This window comes from Rhincodon typus, chromosome 13, assembly GCF_021869965.1.
Source record: "Rhincodon typus isolate 14 chromosome 13, sRhiTyp1.1, whole genome shotgun sequence".
Lineage (NCBI taxonomy): Eukaryota > Metazoa > Chordata > Chondrichthyes > Orectolobiformes > Rhincodontidae > Rhincodon > Rhincodon typus.
The window spans coordinates 36529408-36549561 of NC_063344.1; the positions used below are offsets into that span (position 1 = coordinate 36529408).

Here is a 20154-nt window from a genome sequence, read left to right on the forward strand (position 1 = left end):
GCACACATGAAAACTCAAATCGCCTTTTCTGTATGATTCTATGATTATACAATGCCCTATGGATGACTGTATGACCAGATGGATGTCAAAATATTGTTTCGAAATCTGCCTTATACTTACCAATGAAAATGTGCCATAAAATATGCAATCAAAAGTACAATTGTTCAGAAAATTTTGCTGTTTTTTTATTTTGCTCTCACTGTGTCTGTTTGCTTCTGCATCTATGGTGAAACGTGTCCAGATGCTTTTATACGTCAATGAAGAACAGGAGTTACTCAAAAATTATGCAGAAAAATAGTGCGTGCATTGAAAAGGAACATGAAAAAATTCACCACAAAGTATTGATCATATCAATGTGAACTGAAACAAAAAGCACACTTAATTCGAAAGCAAAACTGAATAATATGTTGTCTTGCAGAATAGAGACACCTTAGTTTATTTGATAATTAAACATTTTTTTCCAATCTTGTTTGTCTAAATCCAAAAAAGAACACATCTTTACTGGTCACCTTCTGAGCTTGATAATCAATTGTGCTAACAGTCGACTGATAGCTGAAATCAAGGAATTGGGGTGATAAAGTTCAAATATTAACAAACGTATGTCCAATTAATTATGGATGGAAACTCATGAAAAGTTGTGGCCACATTTGTTTGTTGCCTAAACAAATCAATTAGTGCCATAATGAGATGTAAATCGACAGGAGCTCTCGGTCAGTGGGATCAAGTGACATGCTAATGTTAGCAAATTTGAGAACCGGCTGCTGATGATTGTTTGCTCAGCATTTGCTCAAACAATACAGATAGTAAAAAAAAGGATGACAGAAGATAAATGATTCTGGTTTGTTCTGGTGAATTTAAAATAGGAAAATAATATTGCCATTAAACTTAGCTTAAACATGCACAGCATCTGCATTTTTCAAAGCCATAAACATCGTGTTGCCTTTGTGGGTGATTAATACTACATTGTTACGAAGGCATAATGTTACTAGAAAAAGAAATCCCTGCAGGGTTTTTGATGCCTTGAAACTGGCTCATGATATCGGTCTCTCCTAGCTTAGTTTAAATCTGAACAAAGTGAACAAGAATAAAGCAAACTAATTAACAGCAGTGTAACAATTAACTGTGAGAGATTGAAAGTTTGTCTATTTGCACCATCTCCTTTCAAATACTTGCAACAAAAATATCTTTAAATTTGTAATGATGAAAACTAAAAGGCAGAATTGGAGAAAGAAGCTCCAGTAGTGAACATGTTTTAATGTACAGTATTATTGAAATAAAATGGAAACATTCATCATGTTAAGGCATTCAAGCACTGAAATATCATAAAATGCAGGATCAATGCTTTCACCTTTCTTTGGTTGTCCCATGACAATGACTTATGCTAATGTTAACGTGATTTCTGATTTAAGATGAATTATGAAGAAGATCCATTCCATAATTTCTTTTACTAATTACAAGGTCTAAGTATTAATACAAATTGCAGAATAATTAAGTTACCGTCCACTTTCTATGACTTATACAAATTGATTGAAAGACTTTAAAGCTGCCCAACTGACAATGTCTTTGGTTTGAATCAATAGCCCACACCCTCAAGTAGCTGCCATACAAATCACAACTCAAAATCATTTACTTCTTGAAATTTTGAACTGGAAAATTGGCTGAACAGAATTTAAAGTTCTTAAAAAAAATTTTTTGCAACTATGATCCAACTTATCAATCACAAAGTAATTTGAATTTATTATAAGAGATGAGAATAAATAACAATGATATTAAAAATTGAATACAGGTCACAGGTGCCAAGTTTAGTGCAGGTTTGCCTTGTCTAGGTGGGAACGAGGCTTAAAAGACAAATATGGATCATGATTTCAGGCAGAAAAAGAAAATTACGTTCAATTAATCTCAGAATGTGAAAAATTACTGATTAATCTTACATAAGAACATAAGAAAATTTAACAAAAGCCAGCACTAATTAAAAGCATCTGTGTATTTGGATTTTAGTTCATCTTATTTAAACATAAACCAGAACGTTGCTGACTGTGCTCGCTGCTGAACACATATATATTGTGAACAAGGACTGGCAGATAGAGAAAACAAAATTGAAGAAGTGCTTGCAGATTCTCACTGATATCAGAATGCTGAAATTGTACATCACAAAATTATATTCTGCTGTTAATTGTTGTTTTACAATTCAACTCGTCAGATCTGTACAATGCATTTGTGAAGTGTTATGGCTGTGCCTCTGACTGTCTGCTTATTGTTAATTTCTTTCTTGCTCCTGAGATGTAGATTAAATTCTTTCATCATTTTTTTTTACCTGTACCTTTTTTTCTAGTAATCTTTCAATTTACCTTAATTCAGGAATGTTTGTGCTCTCCAGAGCTTCTCTACAATATCTTTTCTCTGAATCTGCTCTGCATAATTTTCAAATTTATCTTTGACTTTATCTTGCTGCTCTGCATACCGCACATAATACAGAGGCATGTGCAGAGCATATTTTGATATAAAGTGCACAGTGATCAATTCAGGATGTAAACCAGGCGGAGCATTTTTGTTAACATGGTAAGACCATAGTCATGACCAATTTAGTATATGCTATGGGCAAAACTTGATGCAGACATTCCAATATTGCTGCAGTGACACAACAGGACTTTGCGTAATGTACCAAAAACTGTGAAAGTTTTTTTTTGAAATGAGCTCCACAAATCTGCAAAGAGCTGTCTTGTGGTTTTCATCTTATTCCCCACGGATTTATGTAAAACCCAAGTGTGACATTTTGTGCAAATGGTTTGTGACAAGGTTCAGTTCCTGTACTGGAAGTCATTTATCTTCATCAGAGGTGATGAAATGATCCCTGACTCTTGATTATACTTACCATGTGTCTGCAAAGACATCAGAAGGTTGAAAATGCAAGCAAAAATATAATGAGACTTGTGTAAAAGGTAACTAACAACTGTGTGCTCTACTCTATGAAAGACCACAAATATTCTCTTTCAAGTAGTTGCTGATAGAATTAAAGCAGACTTTGACTCATATGCCTTGAATAGATGTGAAATTTTACACCTCATATTTAATAGGGTTATAATTTGAAGCCTTGTAAACCATGCTCAGTTCTTTATAATATGGATAAACAGTATTCATTATATTGTTTAGAATCACTCTATAGGAACAGTTGGAATTAAATTAAAGACATAGACCAGACTTTGTGTAAATCCCTGCATCATCTTCCATATATTGAATCAGGATGATAACTTTAGACATGTAACAAATTATCATGGGTTTACTTTACAACTAAAGTTACGTAAATTCTTTTATCATATAATAGTTGAGTAGCCTTTGTTGATCAAATCTTGCAACACATGCAGGGAAAGAATGACCCCGATATTGCTGAGGAAATGAGGTTCTGTGGATTATAATTCAGTACTGCAATGTACACACCAGCTAAATGGCCATTACATTGACACAAGCTTGAAGCGAAGATTGCATCACTAAGGTACAAAAAGTGCAGGAACTGAATGGTCAAAACTGAGTAAGATACCTACCAGACAATGTATAAAAGAAGTGCGTCTGTATTTGAACAGCAGACTTATATATATTGAACAGGCAAAGTTATCAATTTCCATATGATAGAGGAATGCCTGCAAACTCACAGCAAGGTGAGTCAGCATCTCTGGAAAAAGCAGTTGACATTTCAGATCTTATCCTTCATCAACAACCAGAAATGCAAATAATCTTGTTTTCTTCATGGATGCACCTTTTTTTTGGGGTGGTGGGGGGAGATTTCGGATTTCCAGTATATGATTTTTTTATTTATGCACTACCTCAGTTTTTATTTTCTGGTCAGGTGGTATGAAGGGTGGTGCTTCAGTCTCAATTTTTTCTCCAGATGTTCCAGAAAGACAGGAAATCTACCACGTTGGAAATTGAAGTTGTGTCCAAACCCTCTGCCTTTCTGTAACCAACAAGCTATGACAACAAGCTAATTCAAATACATTGAGGTAAGTTATCATCTGCAGTATGCTGGCAGCCTGTCATCTGGTGAGGGTATATATACTTTAAGAATTGTGGTATACATTTATCCCTTTACGGTGTAAGCTCTTTAGTCTTGGAAATGCCAATATGACTGCACTACACTTCACAAACCCATAAGACATTCTTCAAACTGCTACTTTAACAGATGCATTGACCTATTTAAAATTTAGCAGATTAATGCCTACAGCTGAATGCCTACATCAAATTAACAAAGGCAGCCTGTGCATTTGCCTAATAATAACGCCAATTATTAATTTCAGACTTAGTGCTCCTAATTGCCATAATAAGAGGTTTAAAATTAGACTTTGTAATGCATGATGATAGGAAGAATCATTTTAACAGCAGACAAACAGGAAACAACTCCTGCTTCTCTCAGGTAAGAATACTGTGCCCAAACATTGATGGGTCAACAGTGTGCATTCTGGTGTAAATGCTAAATATGCCCGTCTGAACCTCTGCCACCAATCCTACCAAATTGCTCAGTATCTGGAATGGCATTAATTTGCATGTGAATTGGAGGTTCCCAAGTCACCTCATCAAGGATGTCAATGTATCCAGGAACAACAAATTCCAGTATAACTTACAGTTTCTAAGGTTTGTCCAAAGAAAGGAACTTATGGTGTTAAAGGGCAAAATCGTACAAAAAAAATCTCCTTTTTCATTTTTATGCACCAGCGTGTTTGTAGAAATGTGTGTATGGTGGTGGGTTTAGCAGGGTAGGGGCCATGATCTGGCTTGAATCCCAAAAATGGGACTCACTACTGCCATCTAGTGGGCTGTCATGCCATATTGCAACATACCCACGTTTTCCTCTAGGTTTCATTTTTGCTAGAAAGAGGATCTTTTCTCAAATAGAAAATCTCAGCAAGGTCCTGATATAATTTCAGCTATCTTGCCAAATTCTAGCCCCAATTATAAAGCTGTGCATGGAAGTGTTGTCTTATATTGAGTAATATCAATGAAACATTGTTGTGTTAAGGTTCAATGGGCTAGAGTTGGTCCATTTTCAACCTTGCTCCACGCATATAGAACAGTATGATCTAATTTTGGTTTTATTATTTTGAAAGCACAAGTTTCCCTGAGATGTTTCCTCTTTTCATTTTATTTAATTAAGATTTATTACAGCAATTTTATAAATAGGTTTTAAATTTAAAATATAGGTTACTATAACAGTAAATGTTGCATTAGCCAGTTATCATAGAACTGCAAAATAATATTCTTCTCTATTTACAATTACGTCAAAATATCTTACAAGGCAGTTTTAACTTCAATATACCATATAATTGTAATATTATTGTACTCATGGTTTTTGATACATACACACAAAATATAAATATATTATATATACGCAAATACACTATATGTGTATGTACTCAGCTAGGAGGTGTATTTTGAATTACTGGAAGTAAAATAATATTTCACTATAAAATATTTCAGATAGAGCCTGACTACAAAGTCAGACATAAAATCTAGAGCGGTACTTAGGGAACTCTGCACTGTCTGAGGTGCACTCATTCATTTGAGAGATTAACCTGAATGCCCATCTAACTGCTTGGGGGTGGATAAAAGAGATCCCTCAGCACTATTCCAAAGACCGCAGGGGGGTTTTCTTCAGGGTTCTGGCCAACATTTATCCCTGAATAAACACTACAAAAAAAAATCATTACATAGCTGATCATGGAGGTTTGCTGAGCTCACATAGGCTGTTGGGTTTCATATACTACAAAAGTGATTATACTTTAAAAATTACTTCATTGGCTGTAAAACACTGAACTGTCCAGGAGACATGAATAATGCTTTATAAATGCAGGTTTTTCTTTCAACAAATAATGGCAGGTTAGTGATTTTAATTATAAGCAGACCAGATTTACAGTTAATTGGGATATTTAGAAAACCTCATAACATGTAGTATCCAAGGTATTACAAATGTACTGATTTGCTTACTTTTATCCATGTTCAACAAGCTCTACAAATACGTTGTGGTTATTATTTTGCTGAAGGCTGTACTATCAGTACTTCTAAATGTTGATTCTTTATATGAAACCATTAAGTTGGTTAGTTTAATTGTTTTAAGTATTTTTCATAACTGTTGGTTTATAAAAATGATTGAAACCAGTTCCAATGTCAAATATAGCTGAACTGATGACTGCGCCCTCAGATTCACACTTTTAACATGTTCTCCTGGTATGTTAAAATAGTCTAAAAGCAACTTAGAACTGTTCAGTTTAAAAGTATCGAGTGTGGGTCCAGAGAGTATGTACACAGCATTCTGTGTGTGGCCTCTGCTACTCTAACATTTTGCTTGTATCGTAACAGAATACAATAAAGCATGAACTTCTATGAAGGCAAGAGAGAACTATGGACCGGGGGGACAAAATGCGCATTGACTTCTGAGAATGGATTCAGGCATGCACTGGTCTGGAACAAAAGCATCTGACAGGGGTTAACAATGGTGGCATCATCCACCTCCTAAAGAAAGTTGATAGTTAATTGCACAAGACAGGATTTTTTTTTACACACACAGCAGCCCCTTGCTTCAGTTGCTGCATGCAGAGTGCAGTCATTTATACAAACCTATTCTTGAGGAACAATTACACCAAGGGGAAAAAAAACTGTGAAAATGGTAATTTCACCAGCTAATGAGCTACAGGCTGCCCTGCTTGTCTCTCGCCTGCCAATCTGCACTGAGCCTTGACTCAAATGAAAGAAAATGCCGCAGAGTTCAGGAGAACTTGAGCAACATCTCAGCAGGCAGTAATTCATCTGAGAAGAAAGAAAATCACAGCACAGTCAAGCCATGCAGTAGGTCTTAGCATGTTTAAGGTAGCAGACTTCTAGATCATACTGAATATTTCCTTGAGTATGACCAGAAACTAAATATTTCTTCAAGTTTTAAAATAAAGATATGCTTTTCTCTAACATAAACAGCTATTTATTATAACCCATACCATAATAATTTACGTATATCCATACCTATAAAATGCATGAAATCACCATGCTGGACAATGGCTTTTGTTAAGCTGTAGTGATACATGGCTGCATATCTGCATTCAAAACAAACTGGCTCTGTTTACGCACACAAGAAGTTTAATTATCTGGCACTAATTTATTCAAACTAGTTTTACATGCTTTAAAATATTTGTGCTTTCAGTACCATAAATTTTAAAATAATGCAGTATATGGGTGGTCCAATGCAGTAGTTCACCAAAGTCATCCCTGGGACGTAGATCTAAATCCAGCTCTAACTGATGATACAAGCATCTTTCTGAAGGCAATTAAGGTGAGAAATCTGGATTACCTTAATCAAGTTCATCATTCTTTTGCTGTATCATTTAGAAAAGCTCTAGGGAAAACTGGTATTGAAACTGAAAAATTTACACTTGTGCGAAAGGAAATCCCCATTTGAGATTGGTGCTAAGGTACATTGTTGTGGAAAGCACTCAAGAAACACTGCTATACAAATATTCTTTACTATGTTTCAGTGTAATTAATGTTGATATCAGTTGCTAACGTAGAAGGAGTAAACTTGTTACACATTACTCCTACTCCCCTACCTTCATGTGTTTCATTATCAAGAAAAGAGTTTGAAATTAAAAAGGACAGGCTATCTTAAATAAGTTTTAACTTCTGATAACTTCATATGTTCTTTAAATATGGTATGTATGACATCTATATAGGGTTAAGCATTATTCAATACCTCTTCCATAAAATGTACAATTAGATGTCTCCTCTACCCATGATTGATTAATAATCTAAACAATAGCTTTACATTTTCCAAATAAGATCCAATTTTCTAGGCTACATCCTGTCAGTCACACACCCTATTCATTCATAAATCTTAAGCACTCCACTCAGTCCACATAGGGACAAGCTGTTCTATCATCATTGCATAAGTGTGAATAAGCAAACAGATAATGTACAACTTCCATTCCAAAGCTTTCTTTCTTCTGAAATTATTCATATTGGAGTGAAGAAAATCTATTGTAGATTTGTTACCATCTGTCTGGAATTTATTTCACATAGACATTACAATGCCAACGGTAAAACAAGAATTCTTGATAAATAGCACAACTGTGACTTATTAACAGCTAAAAAAGAATATGAGTCCAAGAAGGTTCTTTTCTGAAACTGTTTACCAGATGATAGTGTAATATTAAGGAAATTGTGAGATAGTCAAAGGCCTAAATATCAGGAGTCTCTTTCAGGTTCTTGTTGATGTAAAATGGTTATAATGTAACTAAGCATTTTAATACTGTTAACAAATCAAAATATTTGCATTTAAGATAATCAGACTGAAGTGGATTTACAGTAAAACAGTGACATTAACATACACATATTCCGTAATGTCGCAAAAAAATGACTGCAGTGATTGAATACACCCTAAAACTGAGTCAGAAAGTTAAAGAATGTTGTATGGGGATGTGTCAAACTTAATTTGGTTAGGTATGGATGATGGTGTAAATGTAGTAACAAAGAAACTACTGTCTAAGTTTGGCTTTTCTGAAATGCACAATCATTAACCAGTTCCTGATCACAAAGGCAGCCCTAGGCAAAAAACAAACGCCCTTTGAAACCTTTTTTCAAACTTTGCATTACTTTATTAATACAAATATTACCTTGTACATAGCATGGCTTCCTTTAATATAGCCAAGTTACAAAGCGACGAATAGATATTCACCATGGTATGTAAAACAATAACTGAATCTGTTATTAAAAGTAATAAGAATGATATTGAGTCTTGAATATATTTTTCCTTTGTCTATGAAACAGTTGTTTAGACTATTTTCTAGTTTTTAGCCCAAGGGCCAGAGGCCAGCTGCGTTTGCTGTTACTGAGCCATTTTACAAGAGTTTTGTAATTTTCTTCCATTATCTTTAGTGACTGTTCTTATCTTCTGTCTCATCCATAAAAAAATTATAGTGCTGTGGTTTAACAGGCATCATACAATTGGTTTTGCTCTCAGTACACTGATGTTTAACTCCTCAGTGAAGCTCAGATGGTATCCCTTTAGAGGGATTTGCTATTCAGTGAACTGTCTTGTGAAACAATTTAGCCAGCATACAATCATCACTGTTGGTAACTTGTTTTGCTGAACACACACAAAAAAAGATAGTAACGTCAAAATGGCATTGCAAACTTCTGCTGTTGAATAAAGCATTTGAGATAGTTTCCAATCAGCAAAATGATATTACAACAGTTTTCACAACTCAATATTCCTGCACTTTCCCAGATTCTTTCCAAAGAACTCAAAATACTAGAATCCTTAAGACAACTCAAAAATACATAAGTTGTATATACTGCAGCAACATCAGATTACCATATATAATTACTCTGGCTGCTAATGTGCTAAGATAACCCTAACCCTAACCCTAACCCTTTCGCAGCATCTGCGGAGGGAAGAATAAAATTAACATTTTGTGTTCAATATGACTCTTCCTCAAAATATGTTTGGAATTTAAACATTAACTCTGTTCCTCTCCCCATAAATGCTGCCAGACCCACTGCATTTCACCAGTATTTTCTGCTTTGATTTCTGACCTCCAGTATCCACAGTACTTTGCTTTTATCCTAATAAATATGTTATTTTTAAATCCCACAACTGATGGCACACCTGTTATTAATATTATACTGAATCTACCACACTTTAGCTTCAGTATTTTTTTTTAACTGAATAAAGGAAACATCTGAAATTAACTGATAATCCACTAACCTCATGAGCACAAGATAAACTGTAGTCTATATAATACGGGTATTCATCTTATACTGTGACTAGTAATCATTTCACAATGAATGAAAATCAGATGAGTACAAATGTTTCAAGAAGATTCTTGAGGCATCCTACTTATAATACATCATGAATGTTATTTTGCAATAGAACCATCTCAATTCCACACAAAGGTCTTTGTTCAGGATGTCAACATCACTGGCTTGGCTCGCATTTATTACCCATCCCCAGTTGCTGTTAAGAAGGTGGTGGAGAGCTGCCTGCTTGAATGGCTGCAGACCCACAATGCTGTTCAGAAAGAAGCTCCAGGACATTTTTATCCAGTGACACTGAAGGAATGATGATATCTTCCATCACACTATTGACTTGTGCCTTGTGGAGTCAGGTGGTGTGTCATTTGCTGGAGGATTCCTAGCATCTGACCTGTTCTTATAGCCACAGTTTATATGGCAATATTAGTAAATTTTAGTTTTCCTTCAGAACATAAGAGACTAAACAGAAATGTTATAATAATGCTCTAATTATAACAAAATACCTATATTTAACTCAAATGTAATAATTCTAAAACTATGTGACCTTCATCTGCACTTGGAATTTCGGGGATCAAATTTAATTTCTGATTTATTACTTTTCTTTCAAAAAAATAAAATCTTAAAGATTTGATTAAGAAAATCAGAAATAGATATAGAATCTACATCAAGATGGGAATATTGTACAAACACCTCATCTTAATATAGACTCAGTAGTTGCCAGGGGTGTGGGGGAATGACCTCTCAGAATCAGCTCAAAATGAAGCTTTTTTCTCCTTGTCCCATGTAAATCAGTGGTGTAATGCACATGAATCATAATCTTCTGACACAGTCAAGAAAACGTCACCCCTTTGAATGTGCTGAAATGGGATTTCACATGCATTGGTTAGAATGGACTTTTTTTTAAATGGCTTCTTTTAGTGGCAGTGGTTTTCTGAATACTATTAGTCACTGAACAATGCTACATTAAACTTTGAATATTTACATTTGTAGAAGCAGAAACTGTCAGCACATAGCATCAGTGATCAGGATCCCCGATGCATGTTACTTCTCGGAGACTGTGAGAAGCTCAAAATGTTACTCTATGCTTTGGAAATGCCAACATACTATACAAGAGTTAAAAATCAACTGCAGAGTATTATTTAAATAGTTTGTGAGAACAGTTTTCAAACCTCCCAGATGTAAACAAGGGTAATGCCACTGTAACCATGAACAGTACTGGTTCATGAATTCTGGAATAAATGTTAACTAATTAGATGGATAAGGTTGTTGACTTGCTAGCCGAGCTGGCTTGTTTTTGTTCAGATGTTTCATCACCATGCGAGGTGACGTCATCAGTGGAGCCTCCGATGAAGCGATGTTATTCTATTCCACTTGGAATTTATACTGTCCGGTCCGTTATGGTGAGTACTGTCATTTCTGGTTTTGATCTGTATGGGTTTATATGTGGGGTCCAATTCTATATGTTTGTTGATTGAAGTATGGGTGGAGAACCATGCCTCTAGGAATTCCCGTGCATGTCTATGTTTGGTTTGGGCTACTATGGTTACTTTAGATATTTTTTATGAATACTTAAAGAAAAGAGGATTCAAACTTAGAAGTTAAGAGGCACTGGTTGGTAAACTTAAAACAGACTTTTTGAACAGGTGCAGTATCTGTGATGGGTCAGTTTGGCTGTGCCACCATTTTGTTTATTGGACTAAGTTCACATTCAATTAAAGTGTATACAACTGTGCAAACTTGTAAGATATTTTAATGAATGTAGCTTTCTTCCCAGTTAATGATCTGAAAAATGTAGCTATCATTTGCTTATTAACTGTTGCTACTGGGAAAATGGTTGCCGATAAACTTAACATTTCAATTTCTGCTGTTACTTTCAAAATGATGAATATAATCCTCCTGGACATTAGATGTGGCATTTCTTGAGAAATGTTGCCACTTTCACATTGCTCAGACTAAAATCAAATATCTAATAGCAAAAATATTTTCTTGGAGACCTTATTTGTACTATAAACAAAATGTTGGGCACTAACACTTTGTAGAACTTGGTCTATCCATGGTTTACAGAACCTACCGATTTATCAAACTCATTTGTGCAAGTAATACTTATGAATTATTTGCTCTCTTCTATCTGAAGTCAGATTCTGCAATCAATGGCATGCAACTGAGCATCTTCTCTTGCCCACATGTAATTTCTTAGAATATAGATTTATATAAATACACATTAAATGCAATTAGACATACTCAGAAGAAAGATTAAAATACATGGATATTGAGGCCCCAAATGAGGTTCTTGGATGAAGCAGCCCCTGTGATGCTTATTGTCTAAGCACAGCATAATGCCGCCTGAACCAACTCACACTCCCCATGGAAAAAAGAACAAACAGAAGCTCCTTGGAAGTTTCCAGAAAATTCACATATCATTTCACAGCACAGAGGCAAACACACTTAGTTGAACATCATATTCGAGGTTTCATTGTAGTTTCATGAGTTGAGCAATTTTTGTCTCCAGAAAACTTTCACGTGTGCAGAAGTAAATGCAAATAGATACATAGGTACACAAATACACAAACTTACACTCACACATATACATAAACACACACATGAATATGTAAACACACATGGACACAAATAAAGATTAGGGCATGCAATTCTTTACAAGGAAGAAATGTTTCATAAAAACTTGCCTTCAACTCTAAACTTAAGGGCAATAAAGACGTTTAAAAAAGAATAACTTAAAGCTAAACGATTCTGTGATGATGTTGTGTGGTTTGTTTCCAAATGCAATAATTTGTAATTTTTGTGAATTATTGGTGGGGGGGGGAAACAATGGTTTATACCAATGGTAATTATTCATTAACGTTTTACATTTATCTTTCCTATGTTTGAAGCTGGAGGATGGTGAAGATTTTACTGAATTTGGCTGTCTGCACTATCACTGCAACAAGTCTCAACAAACAGCCAGTATAGCAGCACCAAATGATTTGCTGGAGTACAGACAGGTAGACACAAGGTTGAAAAGATACATTGTGCAATAAAGGGATTCTGAAGATGCAAAAACATTTAATCCCATTTAGAGAGTGTATTTAACACACAGAATTTATTTGCAATAAAACAAGGCTCATGCGTAACTTCTGGATATGACAAACTGAACCCAATTATACTACAGTACAAAGTATATTTGAGCTATAAATATTACAAATTTCCCTTTAATTCTCGCTTTGATAATTAAAACACAAAAATATTAAAGCAACTATAACTAAACTGCCTTGTTAAATAGGTCTACTGATTTATAGTGACATTGATTACCAGATCCCTCCGTTTTTTGTCCCTCCTGACATTCTTCTTTCAATTTATTTATTTGATGGTCTTTGTGCATTTTCTATACAGTTGCTTAAAACTGTTCATGATGCTGATTTAGTTTAGTGCCCATAGTTACATCACCAACTATTATGTTCCAGACCAAAAATAACCTTCTCTTTTCAGATCGCTTTGCATGTATCCCTTTTATTTCATTAATTCCCTTCCTGCATCCTTACTATTTGAACTAAACTATTGCTAATGTTGTATTCATTCTTCTCACATTAACTTCAAATTCTCACTGACGAAAGGTGTTCATCAAAAAGCAGCAGATTAACATTAAAACATCTGGCTAGCTGCACACACCATTGATCATTAATTGCTGCCCTGCAAAGGGAGGAATCAAAAGCCCCATTAGTGTTGTGGAGTGCCTCCCCTTCCTCAGTAAAGCACACTCATGTTCATTGTTGTCTGGGAGGGCCCTTGACAGAGGGAGTCATTGACTTTTTTCACAGGCTTGCCTGCAAAGTGGGTTCTGTGAAGTGCTATCAAGGCATTGGTTGTGCATGTGTATAGTTGATGTTTAAACGTGATCTGTTTGCCTATCAAAAAAATACGTTTCACAGCCTGCCTTAGGAAATTGTGATTACTTTGACAATTTTTTTCATCTTACAACACAGTATTATGCTACATATTCCATGTGACACTGATATTATATGACCGATTATGTTCTCCGTACATACAAAAAACAACATTGCATTTCTTTTAAACATTGATCTGAACAAATGCTATTTGAAAAGGAAATAAGTTAGTCATATTGAAAATGGACTCTGTTGGTTTTTTAATTGTTCTTTTCATTTAATCCATTGGCTTGCAGTAACAAACAAGCAACAACATATACTTATTTTCAACCGTCATGTTACTGAGAAAGAAACTTGCAAGGAGCAGGATACAGAACAAGTTTGCATTTTTTTTCTCACAGCTAGTCAAAGATGGATCCAACATTCAAATGAGTACTTCTTCCCTTAGCATGGTGTTTCCTTCCTATCAAATTGTAAGTCGTGATTTTTCATCTTTGATTTACGTAACCATAAACGATTCTTAATCCAGTTCCAGTTAGAATATCTGTCTTTGAACTGGCTACAGGAAAAGACACAAACCCTGGTATTATAGAATCAAGGGAACACCCAACACATTTCACGACTTTATGCTCTACTTTAAAAACAGCATTTTCATTTTGATCACACTTCAGGATCAAAGTTTACATACTAAACTTTTTTTTCGACTTTATGTAACTCTGACTAGCAATGTAATACTTTTTAAAAGTGTCATGTTACTATTCAGCGTTACATAAAGTGTTAGTTAATGTTTGTACTTTTAATGAGACTAAAACTGTCTAATTTACAGCTCCCCCTCTCACCCAAAGTATGATACATAGTCTGGTATCCATCTCACTCTCTACCTACCTTTTGATTTAGTATTCACATCAGGTAAAACATTAGGATATAAGCTATATTTCCGAATCTACTATCTTACTCAACCAAGTGATTGTTTTAATCTTCAAGGTCTGGCCTACAAACCCGTGAAATGATGTACTAAATTGATGTGAATCATTCCACACTTAAATTTGACGGTCCAACATGGCAGGAACTGGTTAAGGAAACAGGGCACTAAAAATGGGAAGATACAAACAATGAATAAACCATGAGCAATAAGATTTATTTAAAAAAAGTGAAAGTATTAATATGACTCTTCCAACGGTGCCCAGTACTCATCATGCATTTTGAAAATGTGATGCTTATTTGTCTGCCATTTTGCCAGTGAGGTTCTGTCGCTTTTGCGCCAATGCTTTCAGCTTTTCCATCAGCAAGTTCACGACCTTTTCCTGCCCTCTTGATGACAGTTCATGCCTCAGGATTAAAAACTGCAAGCTCTCAGTGCATTACTTGTGCAATTCATCATTCCAGTGCAAAAGGACAGTGTATGTGCAGTGACTTTCCAATACTTCAGAACCCGTTCCCAACAAGAGTCTCCTTGCGCAAATAAAAAAGTTACCTTTGCTCCAGAGCAAACAAGACAGATTATAATCGAAGAAACACGGAGATGCGTGATCATTCAAACTTTATTTATTTCATTGTTGGTTAACGCTGATTCCTGTTCTAGCCACAGTCTAGAAGTCATAGATGCAATATCAATTACGTGGTGCCGCAAGTTTGGACAAGCAACGTAAAGACGGGGCATTCCCTCTTTTTATCTCTGGTGAACCTTTGTTTGCAGCACCCAGGTTCTCATTATCTGTCCACATATGCCACCAGGCTAACCACCAACCCTGAAATGTTTGTTCCAATTCACTTGTGTGGTAATCTCCAGTGCAGATATTACAGACAACTCGTATTAATTGGTCGAATTGCTCCGAACATTTTATTTTGGTTACACGAGTCTAGTTACAAGCGAGGTACCGCTCTCGTTGTGGTGTCCATAATAATTTTAAAAATTATCAAATGTCTGGTTTAGAGAAGCGCTGCTTATGAATAACCGGAAGCTTTGCTTTGTAAACCCAATCACAACCCGGTGGTTCTAATGAGGCAAAAAAAAACACAACCATAAAGAACACGCGAGAAATGCCAATTCTTCCTGTAGTTGTTTACTTAATGTGCTGTCATGGTATCTGGGAGATTTGTTTTCTTAAAAATAAATCCACTGAATGCAATTGAATCCGCCAGCTCTCGTGCTGGAAACGCCACAACAAGCAAGCACGCAACTCTGAAACCAGAATCTACAGCGGACTGCCACATGAGCAGCTTTGTAACCAGCCTGCCTTCCTTAGATCGGTTTCTTTTATGGAAATGTAGAAGGAAGGAAGGGGGGGGGAAGCTAGCAGTAATGTGCGAAATTCACTTCAGACAAAAGGATCCCAGGAGCATACTGAAATTCACACCGTCCAGCCTCCTTCCATGTCTGCTTTGAATGAAGGAATCGTGCTGCCGGCACAGAGGGGACACACAGGGTCCCCACAGCACGGTCAACACGTGGAGAAACCCCGTCTCCAAATAGTTACTTTATCCAAATTGCCAGCCCGGCTCCCTTCAGTAAAACTTCAACGAGCACTTCATACCTACTGAGAGGTACCGGCCATCACTGCTCAATGGATAATTCTCAAATTTTACGTGGGAAACCTAACTATAAGGCAGAAATATGAAACTATCTCTTCTCGCTTTGTGTGTTTATCGTTTTCCTCACGGTGTGTTACACTGAAATGTACCTTCCTGAATTATGTAAGAGCTACAATCTACAGAAATATAAGCCAAACTCCAGCATTTTAGGAGTCTTCCCCAATAGAACCTATTTCAGTAATTTGTAGTGATTTAAAAAAATCTCATCTTAAAAAATGAAATTCTGAACAATCCTGTTACTTTCTAGTTTTGTTACAGGATGTAATGTAAATTATCAAAGTTTTTCGTGATTAAATATTGTGTTGCCCGTTTAAGTATGTATAGGACATCTTTTAACGTACGCAAACATGACTTATTTCATGGATATGATTAGGTCCAACTTTCTCACATATTTGAATTCTTACTATTTTGTTCATTGGGCATAGATGAGGTTTACAGAATTCAGTGGGGAACTTTTGGTGTGACGATTATTTGACCACATAAGCACTTTGGGCCATAATATCCATAAGCGAAGCTCCAAAGCAAAATTCGGCAATACTGATTATGTTTGACTCAACTTTCTGTGAACAAACATTTAAATGATATTCTGGGATTAAAAACACTCAAGTCTGGGTACTTTTTGTGAATCTAGCACTGATGGTGTCTTAATTACAGGATTCCACTCAGAAAGCCCGCTGTTGGTTTTATGGAGTCTCAGGGAAGATTAAACAGTGACAATAAGCAACTAATTCCATAGGTTTGCCTAGGAAGAAACAGCAGGAATGACGTGGAATTTTGGTGCAGGGCTGATAATGGGAATATTCAGTCTGAACTGTGAATTGAAGTAAAGCAATTTTCTCCAAGTGACACAAGAGTCGCCTTATTACCACCGCTTGGGAACAAACAGCCCGTGTCCGATCGTAGCTCTCATGGCCTCTGGTATCCGTAACCGATTCGGAAGATGGCAGCGGCCAATTTAGCGCAGGAAACCTTGTTCTAACTACAACGATTGGTGTTCGTGGACAGAATCATAATTGTGCGGCCCACTGCGCTGTGACTATCTGACAGTTTAACAGATTATGAAATATCGCACCGAAGAGCTCACTGCAGTGAGAATTTGCAAGAATATGACCCGCTGTAAGATCTGACCGTATATTGCACGGTTTTACGCTATCACAGTCAGCTCCCGAACATAGCTGCTGTTTAATGTGGTGGATGTGTAGAAGTTAATTAGAATCAATGTTGCAGCTCGCAACCATTGTTTCGTACGGAAATCTGGCGTTTCTCAGCAACTGTAAAATGCCATGATTGCGTCTTTGTCAAGTTCCTTGTTAATCGGCTGACTGATTAACTTTTAAATGTTGTCTTTTTGAAAGCAACTGAAGGGTTTATCGAAGGCATCATGGACGCCAACAGTCCAATTGGATGAGACTGAATGGGGGAAATAAATAGTTAAAAGGCATTCTGGCCAGGTCTCTCTCCGCGTACACAGGCAGCATGTAAAGTCGTCCAAGATTGGACGCAAGTTCCAATGAATACAACTGCCTGTAAATATCCCCGTGATTTTCCTCCTATCTTCGGATAAGAATTGGGCAGCTGCTTCCAATCCGTACAAATTTCACTCAGCTAAGGCCAGACGAGACGAAACTTGCTATTAGTGAATCTGTATTTCTACGGCCACCGAAACTCTGATATTCATGGGTGGCCAATAGCACAATCTGTTAAAATCCACTGAAACCTTGACACTTTGATTCAGTCTGACTCGGGTTCCTAAATCTGAATGCCTGCAGATAAAAGTCCCCCCCAGAAAACGCCATCCAACACCCTCCCCCCATTTTAAGAAGTTCCTTGCTACTCCCAAACTCAACAATTACAGCACACACATAAAAAGAGAAAATCCCCACACTTCCGTACGACAACGTCTTCCTAAAGATCCGGGCGTCCATGCCTTATCAGGATCTTGTTTAAATTTGCGGCGCCTGAACAACGATGCAGTGTAGGGCACAACACTGCGGCGTGTGGAAATGTGCTGCTCCCTGTTACTGATTACTCGCCTCGATATGGAAGGGAAAACTCCGGGAGGTTGGGTTCTTCACTGCCAGGTACCAGTCAGGTTTGGCCGATCGTCAGAACCAACAAACTTCCTCCATAACATTTTCTCAGCTTTCACTACCTCCCTCCCCCTTTCCAATTACCACCCAACAAAAAGAGGGGGGAGGCCACAGAATCAAACTGCAATCCTCAGGATTGTAGTCCCAGCAAGGCTGCAGCCCGATATGCAGCTACTGTCGCCAAACTAAAGCTCATCTATGGACTGGAAATTTCAACCTGACCGCTTCAGGATGTATACGGTGTAACAACTGTTAACTATCGGCGTCCTTTCTTGTATTGCACAGAAGAAGATACCAGACAGCAGCAAATGTGAAGTAATGAACTCTTAAGGCATAAGTTTATGCAGCAACTGCTTCTATATAATGCTATAGGTCAGTAACAGGTACGAATAGACTGGATTACACGTAATATATAAGAAAACCGAAGTGGATCGCTCAGTTTTCCGATCAGGTGGACTCAGAGACTTGCATGTAGTTGCCGCGATCTTGTTGCCTTCTCCGTCCCCCCGAATGAATCCAGTTGAAACTGCTGCGCTACATCAAAATGTTAAGAGTAATGGGACCACTGAAAAGCTGCCCTACCTTCAACAGCCACGGTGAGCGGGAAGAAGCAGCACAAAAACACCGAGATATCCATATTGTTAACGTTGACCACTTCCCCTCTTCTCGCCTCGTCTTATTCCAGTGTTGAGCTCACACTGCTCTCTCGATCACTCTGGCACTTGGTCAGGAATCAGTGGTGAATGAGTGCGGCTTGCTGGGAAAGCCAGTCGCGCTGTCAATCAGAGAGGCCAGTCCGCCCACAGGCACAGCGATTCATTGCTGCACCCGAGAGGCGATGTGCTCACTGGGCTATGTGCTCTGAGCGCCTCCTACCGGCCTCCACCAGCCTCAGCACTTCCAAGTCCCCCAGCAAAGTGAACCAGACCCGGACAAATGGACACCAGGCTCTTTTAACAAAAAAACCCTGCAGGGCTTCGCAAGGGAATTATCGATTTATTACTCAAATCAGTGAAGGTCACACAGATATTACCGAGCTCTCAACTACAGCGCAGTGTATAAATGGTATTGACAAATAGGTCATTACACAGACATACAGGTAATTTGTTTACCGATCCGTCCGTCTATTCGTCATATTGGCATCTCACCAAGTTCGGAATCTTCAAACCCAGTCGCTGCTTCCCCAGACTGTTACACTGCCTCGCTACGTTTTAAGTAGCTTTAACGCAAATAAAAATTACATAGTCCGCAATTTTAAAAAAAACCAGTATTTTTTCTAAAATGTACGTACTGTATACATCGTTGACAATAATCAGACCTCAAGTCTGAAGGTTGTGATTACTGTAAAATACTAAAAGTGCTGTTTTAACAAGGAACGCACATCTGTTCAGGTGTAAAACAGACTTCTCGGTCCTTGACGCTCAATTTAATTATAGTCTTTAATAGATAAAAAAAACAGCACAGCAGAAAATAGTGCAGGAACGGAAAATGAACTTAAAAAACTGTTCAATACATACTACAATGCATCCTTGCTACAGTATTTTGAGCGTTTTAGTAAGAAGTACAGAATATTGTTTCGAACTGGTTTTGCTAGTCTTCAGTTTTTTTTCTTATCAGGCAAGTTTGACAGTGCTCACAACTTAATGGTTCCTCTTTTTCAGACACTTTTTTTTGTTGAATCATTAATTCGAAACCAGGGTTGAGTATGATATTCCTGAGGGCTAATTGTTAAAATCCTACTCATTATAAGGAACCACAGAAATGCTGCAAATCTCTTATAATAACGATCCATTTGAAACAGTTAAACC

General features: G+C 37.0%; 1 protein-coding gene across 4 annotated transcripts in view; it reads right to left on the reverse strand.

Moving 5' to 3' along the window:
• LOC109934363 (ephrin type-B receptor 3) overlaps nucleotides 1-19071 on the reverse strand; it is an 88048-nt gene extending 68977 nt beyond the window's left edge. For all 4 annotated transcript variants that reach the window (XM_020533170.2, XM_020533169.2, XM_048604276.1 and 1 more), the window contains exon 1: nucleotides 18929-19071. In XM_020533170.2, the coding sequence (XP_020388759.1) occupies nucleotides 18929-18983 (55 nt within the window). In that variant the 5' untranslated portion in view covers nucleotides 18984-19071. The remainder of the gene's footprint in view (nucleotides 1-18928) is intronic.
• Nucleotides 19072-20154: the final 1083 nt, after the last annotated feature.